At 41.4% G+C, this 10,372-nt stretch overlaps 1 protein-coding gene across 20 annotated transcripts in view; it reads right to left on the reverse strand.

The window, feature by feature from the left end:
- Positions 1 to 10,372, reverse strand: part of RBMS1 (RNA binding motif single stranded interacting protein 1) — a 207,202-nt gene that overhangs the window by 87,404 nt on the left and 109,426 nt on the right. For 12 of the 20 annotated variants that reach the window (XM_023623002.2, XM_070241150.1, XM_023623000.2 and 9 more), the window contains one exon: positions 4,264 to 4,439. In XM_023623002.2, the coding sequence (XP_023478770.1) occupies positions 4,264 to 4,439 (176 nt within the window). The remainder of the gene's footprint in view (positions 1 to 4,263; positions 4,440 to 10,372) is intronic. The other 8 variants (XM_070241155.1, XM_070241158.1, XM_070241151.1 and 5 more) reach the window with 1 other exon arrangement.

Here is a 10,372-nt window from a genome sequence, read left to right on the forward strand (position 1 = left end):
CACAGTGAGCGCCGTGATTTTATAATGTAGGTGAGGAATCTGTGAAGATGATACACTGTCAGCATCACATAGTGTCATGGACACGCTGCTAGATAATATAAGACACCTGAAGAACAGAACTGTATGGAAATAAGACGCTGATTGTGTGGTGGTGACACATAAAAAGAAGCAAGGAGAGTTCAGAGTGGTCCAAGCATGAAGGAGGCAGGGTGAGCTTGGCCTTGGCCTGGAAGAAGCAAGAAAGGAGGCACCTGAGGTGAGGCAGCGGCAGGACAAATGGTTCTCGCTTGTCACACTGTAGGAAGGGAGGGAGGAACCACCCAACTCTTCTGGCAGTGAGAAGGAAGAAGAGAGCCTAAAGAAGCTACAGGATTTGGTGACTAAGAGGAGGACGGGAAATAGTCAACGACTGCTCCAAAGCTCCAAGTTGAGGAGAGTAAATTTGGCAAAGTGACAGTTTGGAGAGGAAAGAGATAATATTGAATTTGAGGAGCTAATAAAATATTCACATGGAAAAATCTATACAAAATTGGAAACAGTGGAGAATAATCCTATGAGAGGATGGGGCTACAGAGGAATGAGCCAAGAAAACTGGAATCAAAAGAGCCAACAGTGGAGGAGGAGAGGTGGTCAATAGCGAAAAAAAGCCAGAGAAAATAAGGCAGATGGAAGATGCTCGTGCAGTCTCAGTTGAGAACTTGAAGGCAAAATAAAGGGTTAAGGTGCCAAGACAATGGAAGCAACAAGAGACCTCAACTCATTTGTCTAGAAAATTCACCTGAAGAGTTCGAATGAGAGAAATAAAATGGTAACACAGTCAAGGAAAGTGTGTGTTTGGCTTGATTTTAGAGAAGGGAGAGAATTAAGAATGTCTGAAGGTCAAGGGGTAATAGAGTAATCCTTTCTGTTAGCCAGACCATTCCATTTCCTAAACTTGCTGGTTAACTGTACTGATGTACTCTTTCTGAGTAGATAACTCTTTAGAAATAGGGAGCAAAGTTGCAGCAGCCGCAAGTAGTCATGAGGTCCCGACAAGATCTCTCATATATATATTTCACAAATTAGAAATAAACTAGAGCCGGTCAGTTTCTTTCATTAAATACTCCCAGAAAAATTACCTACTTTCAATCCATACCACCATAGCACCATGACCACAGTCACATCCCTGCCTGGTCCTCGATGCTATCTCCTTCAGCAGCCTAAACTGACGGTCCTCCAGGTGGGCCCCTTCCTCTTAACTTAACCATGTTGATCTACACTTTCCAGTGTCATGAGTCTCTCTTTGAGTTGGGGTGAAGCTGCCTCTTCACTGTCACCTCTTGTTAACTGTCATCTCCTGCGCTGTGTCATCAGAGCATCTGCTTTTTCACTGTCATTTCTTCTGACACTATAGCATCTGTATATTCTGCTCCAAGCACGGCTTTTTAAAAATATTTTTTGTTTTCCTCTTGAGTTTTCACAACCCTCACGCCATTCTTGCCTTTAGCCTTGCTGCATTGTTTGTATGGAACTGAGTTACTATTAGAAACACTCTTAGGTATCTTTCCTCATCTTTCTATTAGATAACCCAAGCCCCTAGAGACCCAAATTATTTTTTTCCATTGTTGCCCCTCCTACAATCCATCCCTATCAGGTCAATTTGTAATTATAGTGCCAAATTTTTATTTCTAAAGCATGTTTTTTTAGAGCTATGAATTTACACCCATCTTTCTGCAAAGCTTCTGTTACTCACTTTTCTAAAAAAATCTCTAATTATGTCCACTGGGTTTTTTAAGCTCTAGGAGGAGTTACTTATCCATAAGTTTCTTGTCACTTTCATGTCACCAAGTACCTATTTTTTATTGGAAACAATTAAGTCCAGAACAGGAATGTCCTTTTTTGGCTCTCTCTACATTCTAAGACACAAAATTGTCTCTAAGTCAAACCTGGTACTTATTAGATGCTCTGTGTTAAAGGGAATGAAGCGTTCAGTAGATATTGACAGAGTCCTCTATTACTCCACTGTATTATATAATAGAGTCCTCCACTGTATGTCTTGCCTGTGTATACTACACGTCAAGAAAACTACCATCAGAGCTAAATATCAAACCTAGAGTTTTATAAATGATAGGAAAGAGTGAGACTGGCATTGGTTATTGCTGCTATTGATAATAGCAAAGAGAGTGATGTTTACACATTAAGAAAATCCACATATATCAAATGGAACACAACAAAAAAGAAATGAATTTTCTGGGAAAAATGATAAAATGCTCTTCTACATTTGGAATATGATTTGATTCGATAAAAAAACTGGTGGCTTAATTTTTCAAATACATACTCACTGTATATAAAACATGGCATTACGCTTTTATGGTTATTTAACTCTATCTCCTTGATGTTAAAACTCACCTTACATGATTCAAAACCAGCTGAAGGACAATTTGTGAAATCCTTTCCCCTGCTCTTATACCTCAAGGATTTGAGAGTTAGCTTCATTCTTTTGTTTCCTACAAAGTTATATTTTTAGCTCCTTAGACTCCGTGGCGCTCCATCTACCTGTAATTACGCTGCAAAAGCATAAGAAGACGCCAGTAAAGGCCAGCAACAGACAAGATAGCAAGAGGCCCATTTGTGGCCTTGAACAGCTGCAATAGGGCAGGGCGCGCCTGGCCAAGTTCCCTCTAACTCTGGCCAGGCATGACAAACGCAAAGAGCCGGACTTGCTTTGAGAGGAGTCCCTAGCACAGGACATTATTTCACTGCCCTGGAAGCAAAAGCAGTCAGCGTCCATGTGGGCTGATCGAAAGGATGCTAAAGGCTAAAGGCTAAAGGGAAAGGCACAGGGAGGGGCTAAGAGTGACGGCCTTCAGAAAGCTTTCCAGATCCTAAGATCCTAAAGAACCACCACCCACTGTCCGGCTCACCTCTCTAAAAACAAAACAAAAGCACCACCACTTCCTTATGGAAGGCCAGATGTTACTTTTAATTCCAGTTTGGAAATACTGCCCAAGTTAGTTAAAAAAATTTTTTTCCTTAAAATAAGAAGAAATGAATCTGTATCTTCACCAAGACATCAGAAAGGAGATGCTATTAATCAGCAGTTTAGAAATGGGAATATTTTTCAGGGAGTAGGAAACATCCTCTAACGGATATCTTCTACAGTTAGGTAAAATTCCTTTTGTAAGGGGCCATTATTGTCTTTGGATAAATAAAAGATGCTGTTCTGGGCCAGCCCGGTGGTGCAGCGGTTAAGTGCGCATGTTCCGCTTCGGGCGGCTGGGGTTCACTGGTTCGGATCCTGAGTGCGGACCTACTCAGTGCTTGTCCAGCCATGCTGTGGAAGGCGTCCCACGTATAAAGTGAAGGAAGATGGGCATGGATGTTAGCTCAGGGCCAATCTTCCTCAGCAAAAAGAGGAGGATTGGCAGCAGGTGTTAGCTCAGGGCTAATCTTCCTCAAAAAAAAGAGAAAAGAAAAAGAAAAAAAGGATGCTGTTCTAAGTGTAAGCTTTTCTAGCTCAATCTTGATTAGAGACTTTTAGTTATTACACAGTGATCCTTGCACTGCACAGTGCTTCTGGCCCCTTAGTTTAAATTAGTGCTTTCTTACTTAGCGAGGTAATATAATTGCAGCAAAGTAGCATAGTTATATTCTATTCATCAACAACCTTAGCACATAATGCAAATTTACTGTGGAACTTTATGCACACTTGCGTATTTCTTCACAAGACTCAGAAAGGGTGGAAGTGTGAACAGGAATAAGATTTGGGGAATAAGAATTCCCAAAGAGATGAGGGTGAGCAACCCAGACCACAAAGCTACAGGTGTGAGCAAAGACAGACTACCACTGTCCGGCTGGAATTCAGTTTTACACTTTTAGGATAAGGTTAGATAGTAACTACCTTTCTGACAAATAACGACAACTAAAGTTCCTCTTATTATGGGACAGAATGGCCCCCAGAGATGCTTCCACAAAAAATGAGCACTCCTCAAAGGATCTAGCCATACGTTTTAAAATAATTCATATTTTATTTCTCACGTGCCAACAAAAGTCACATTCTATTGAAAAAATGCTCCAATTAATTTTGTTATACAGGCATTCTGTTGATGTTAATACTGACTGAATAAGTGTCCAAGGACTTAAAACTTGGAGACCCTGCCATGGGTCGATAATGAGGGTCCAGAGATTTGTCAGGTACTAAACCTCTCTTGTAACACAATTTGTATCACTCCATAATACAAACAAGGAAATATTTAGCAGCTAAAGACAAGAACTGCCACTTACGGTTGACAGAGCTTCACCAGGTCCTGGTCTGTGGTGTTGGGAGGCAGTCCTCGGATATAGAGGTTCGTTTTGCTTAGCTGATCCCATCCTGAGTTGCTACTGCTGCTACTGTTGTTATTACTGCTGGTGGTGCTGGGGCTGGGAGGGGCCATGGGGTGCGCTGGGACCAGAGACTGCTGGAAAACCAAGACGGGGAGCGTTAAGATGCTAGATGGATGGTATTCAGAGGCTGTATGATTTCCAAAATGAAACGAAGTTACCAAGATAGAAACACAGATTATCTTAAGCTACTATAATACATACAAAATTTACACCTTAAAAAAGATCTGTTCATACTACCAAAAAAAGCCCTCTCCTTCAACATGGAATTAATAATAGGATTTTTTATTCAGTAGCATCTTCTCTATATGCACCTTAAATATGACTAAATTTATGTAAGATTAATTCAGTCACACATTTTAAGGAACACATTTACTGAGACTCCAAATTAACTTGCATGAAGTTATGTGATAATATCATTTTAATATTCAATAATTTAGAAAGCACTAGACTTTTGAAAAGGTCTTCAAATTTTGAAGAACATTTGACTGAAAGTTGCTGATAATTTTATTAAGATGATTCTTGGGGGAAAAAAAGATTACTCTTCAAGTGTGAGAAAGTAGGCATTCTATCAAGATGCTCAAATAAGGAAGACCTCTTAGTTCTAAGACAGACACACAGCCTCACTGAGACATCTGGATAAGATTCACGGCATGCTGCCTTTCCCTCTGGCTAACCTTGTGAAATTTAACCCCTGTGAGAATGGTGTAGAAGTTGGAAACCTCCGGCCTCGCAGCAACCAACGTAACTTTTGTGAAGCCTGCAACTGAGGGCTCAGTGTGGTTTCACAGTCAGTAGCCACCTAGTAAGAACGTCTGAAAACGTACTCACACCTGATAATTCTCTGTTAACCAATCCAAAGAAGCCACAGTTCTCTGTCCCTATGCCACACACGTGACTTTTGAGGAAGTCAAATGGTTCAGTTTGAGATGGAAGCGAGCACACCCCAAAAATGCCCTCACAGCAAATGCTCAGCAGTTTTGCACCAAGACAGGATTTTTTCACCTCAAATCTTCTAAATAATAAATATACTAACCCAAGGACACCACTTATATTGAGTAACAGCTTAAAAACATAAAATTAAATAGTCACTAAACATCAAAGAAAAATTTCAAATCTTACAGATTCTTACTACCACAAATAAGAAAATTAGGCATATGTAAGACACAATTAAATTCCACTTTGGAATGTTCAAAAAGCAGACCCCTTGCAATAAAGGTAACCTTGCTTACCCTGTCAGGAATCTCAACCATCCATAATAGACATCTGGCTCTGCACCTAGTTTCTGCCATGACCATCCTTTCTTTTCTTTCTTTGTTTTCAGGAAGATTAGCCCTGAGCTAACATCCATGCCCATCTTCCTCTATTTTATATGTGGGATGCCTACCACAGCATGGCTTGCCAAGCGGTGCCATGTCTGCACCCAGGATCCGAACCAGCGAACCCTGGGCCACCAAAGCGGAATGTGAGAAACTTAACTGCTGCGCCACCGGGCGGGCCCTGCCATGACCATCCTAATCTCACAGTATCCCAACGCACAGGGATCCTTATTAATCTAGACAAGCAGCCATTTCTTCATGTCCTATTTTATGCAGATTCTTCTTCTCACTGCCCAGAGTCCTTGCTAAGATCATAAAGTCCAAACACCACTTTATCTCAAGAGATTCTCTTCCAGAAGGAAAGTATCAGAAAGGTTAACAATAGTCAGTGTTTAAATGAAGGCTGAACTTGAACTGGGAACATCAGTACTGCTTAAATCCAATATAAAACCTGCCTGAGGTCATATCCTATCAAATCTATTTGACTATGCCCTTAATATGGCATTGAACTCATATCCTTTGTTTGCATCCCTAGTTCTTCTCTAAGGTATAAAGACCCTGTTTTCTAGATGTAAAACTAAGACCTCAGGCCGCCAGCTATGCCACACAAAGACCTGTGTTCCTTCTCCAAAGTCACTCGATACGACTGCAAGTTGCTACCTGAAATTAGCCAGGCATCCCCTCTTTCTCACTTCAGTTAAGAAGAGAGGTGCGGGTAAGTAACACATACATTGGCCTCCCTGCCTCAAGCCTCTGATTTACACAAAGAACTTTTAGATGTGGACGAAGCTAGCAAGACTGAATTTTTTCCCAAATCATCTTTGATTAATGTCCGAGAACCTGTCCTTGCCACAAACCACACTGTCATTCACAGTAGGACCTGGCAGGTTCAGCGCAGCTATTGGGGATGAATAGGGTCTGCTGGGATAAGACGTGGAGAGGTCTGAAAGGAGCTGTGGATCAGGTCCACCCCCGCCTCGCAGTGGGATTTACCAACACGAAGCAAATCAGCCACTGGAAAGACTGCATTCCAGGTCTGCATCCGCATCAGCTCCAACCTCTGCTTTTCTCTGGGCTGCAAAGTGCAGTGCCGGGCGTGGACTTGTATGATTCAAAGAAACACCTGGAGCTATGATTTATTTGGAGATTATTTGGACATGAAAGTAATAGGTTTTTATTTATGTATTTACTTTTGGCAGAAGTAGAACCATGATTTACATCTCAGAATTTACATAGCTGATTTAATATATCGTTGACAGGCCTCCGTATTTATTACAGTAATATGTTCCCACTCCAGGAAGTAGGTGGGGAGCCTGTCCCTCTCCACTTGCCCTCTAGCCTGCCTGACAGGGAAGAAATCTCCTAGCACCCTGATCCCAGGCGGGAGAAGGGGGCTCCTGAATGTACCCTGAGGAGGACAACCAGCCTCTGGTGAATCTTGCACAGAATAAGTTCAAATTCAAATACTATCCTATTATCAACTATTTCTCAGCACTATCTGAAGACAGAGAAAGATACCTGAAAGAGAGAAGCACTGAATTATTCTAGGTTGTCAATTTCTTATTTTCGGGTGCAGAAAATTTTAGATCAAAGATTAAGTTTTTAGAACTTGTTGAAATTAAACATTTAAATCCTGATAAAGATTGGACACATGTTCAGAGGAGAAAATTGCAACATAATAAAGCTGTTTACTCTAAAATATTTAGAATATCCATTCTGCAAATTTTAATAGTATGAGTAATCATTACTGCCATGTACTGCATGATTAGTATGTGCCAGACACTGTGCCAAGGGCTTTACATGCATTATTTTACTTAATCCAATGAGGCAGATACATTATTGTTCCCATTTTGCAGATTAGGAAACTGAGTCTCAAGAGAGATTAAGTAATGTGCCAAGGGCATCTATTTAGTAGGTGGCAGGGCTGGAATTTAAACCCAGGTCTGCTGGACAACAATCCCAAAGTCCTCAAACAGTACTCTAAAAGGCACCCCAAACACTGTTTATATCCTAAATGTCCTATTTGTATTATTTCACTTCTCTGTGCCCATCCCTCCCGCAACCTAATTATTAAATTCAAGTTCCTATGAAATGTGACATTGATAGCATTTTTTTTGGTGAGGAAGATTTGCCCTGAGCTAACCTCCGCTGCCAATCTTCCTCTTTTTGTTTTGCTTGAGGAAGATCAGCCCTGAGCCAACATCTGTGCCAATCTTCCTCTATCTTTTGTATGTGGGATGCCTCCACAGCATGGCAGAAGCAGGTCCCCTCCTGGCATCCGAACCTGCAAACCCAGGCAGCATAAGCAGAGCTTGCAGAGTGCATGGAACCTTAACCACTCGGCCATGGGCCGGCCCCAACAGCTATGTTTTTTTTAAGAAAGAAAGTCAAAGGTGCCTTCAAGTTAATTTAATGAGCACACAGTCAGTTTGTGGTTTGTTGTTGTTTTTTAACAAAGTTTGCTTTAAAAAGGTTACTTTTTAAAATTCTACCTTATAAATCTTTAACAGAAGAATTCTGCAAAATTTTTTTGAAAGCTACAGCATACTACGGCTGAACATCAGAGTCAGCATTTTAGGAAAGTTCACTTAACTCGTGAAGAATTAAACTCTCAATCCCAGACTGAAATACAATTGAAATGCAAACACTGACCAGTCTCTAACTACAACTTCAAACTCTGATCAATTCAAACCAATTACATTTGTCCTTGCGTGACTCAACAGCACTAACCACAAACTTAACAACAACAACAAAAAAGCTTACCAAGGGGTGATATTTTACCAAACTCCATTTCCATCACCGGTTGTCCTTTAACATTTTGCCTCTCCAAACCGCTAAGCTGCCTGGGAATTTGGAAAGATGCTCCCACCCCCACCCCCACCCCCACCGATGAGGCTTGTAGCTAATTTACACCAGTTCAATCTAATTAAGGAACTGGGTGGTCAGCTAAGCACTGATCCATCCCACAAGAGCCTATGGTCTATCTCTGCCTGCCCTGGTCTAATTGCAGTGCTTCAGGTCAGGTAAACAAGCTACCTATCAAGCTGTCTATCCAAGGGCAGGGAAAACAAGCTAATTCAGTTTCCATGATAACATTTATCTGGGCTTAATTTGATGCCAAAACTGACAGAAGAACAAAGTTGGAGGTGAATAAATGGGGAGGCTGTATTAGCATAGCCTCTCTGCACTCCCTGCAGCACTGGGTGTGGGCACCCGCAGGAAGTGCTTGTCAGCAATCAGGGAGGACTTCCTGTGTGGACAGCTCTGACGCCTCCATCCTGCCAGGAAAGCCCACTGGCCTCCTACACTCAAAGACAGGATGATCAACAACAGGCACACGGCAACTACATAACACGGCAAATCTATTTCCCTCTCCATCACATCATCCCCCACCCCAGGGTGGGGTGCCAGACCAAGCAGTCTCTTCTATATAACTACAAGTCGAAAGTCTCTTACCAAATGTAGGGCAAAATTAACCATGTGTGAGCTAAAATATATTAGTAGTCATGTACATTGTTGTAGAACTCTATTCAGCAAATACAATCAAAAAACAAAGACCTGTCATTATAAATTCTATTGTCTTATTTCCTTCCTATTTCTAATAGGCTAAAGAATAGGGCTCTGACCAATCTTATAGCTGAAGCTGCCCCTTCCCCCTCACACTTAGTAACTTCCCTAAGAATTCTAATGGATTTTTTAGAAAAGAAACCTAGCATCTGCCTTTTAATTACCCCCAAGTCTTCCCTAAGGCTATTACCATTCTAGTTTAAGGAGGTTATTCCATAATCCATAATCCCCATCTCCACCCTGCTGCCCCCTACACACACACACCCCCCCCAAACAGCAAGGTAACACACCAACTATTTCCTTTCTCCAGAAGCAAAATAATCACTACAGTTGCTCCTGAGAGCAGAAAGCAGTCATGGAACATTCCCATTTCCCCAGGAAATCGTATAATATCAGGCCTGGCAGGAACTGAGTACTATGCAGAGACACTGCATACTACACAAATTCCATACACTAGTTCCTCTCCATAAGCTTTCAAGATATAAAAGAAATTTCAGAATTTAAGGGAATTATCAAACAGGAGGCAAGGAAAAGCATCCAAATGGGCCAATTTCAGTTAGGGTATTTTCTTTCTTTCCTTTTAGACATCTGAATGGCCCTGAAAAGGCTAGGAATAGTGGGTGAGAAGGATAAAGTTGCTGGCACAGGGAGCTGGGAAAGTACACACAGCTGAGAAGTGGGAGGTGAAACAGTGAGAGGTGAGAAACTGGCCAGGAAGCAGATGTTCTTCCGGGAGGGCCAGGATGTGAAAGGACAGCGCCTATATTAATGAGGAACAGTAGTGCCCCTTCATACATGCAGGTTCTTGCTTATCCATAATGTGGGAAGGAGGGCAAATGGGCAAACATCATTTAACCCCATTTGATGCTAGGATATCAAAGCTTAAAATCGCAGAGCTAATTAATTAGTGAAACTGGTTCTCATATCATCACTATCCCTTGTTTGGAAACCAACTTTTCAGCCTCTAAAACTATGAAACTGAGCAATAGATTATTCAATACTTTTGGGTGGATTATGTCCATCAAAGGGGAGAGGTCCATGTTGTTACGTTAGCTATTCAAAAACAATCTAAAAATAAAAATTCCCAATAGACTTTATAATTAATATTCTCCAAGATACCTAAC

This window comes from Equus caballus, chromosome 18 (assembly GCF_041296265.1).
Source record: "Equus caballus isolate H_3958 breed thoroughbred chromosome 18, TB-T2T, whole genome shotgun sequence".
Classification (NCBI taxonomy): domain Eukaryota; kingdom Metazoa; phylum Chordata; class Mammalia; order Perissodactyla; family Equidae; genus Equus; species Equus caballus.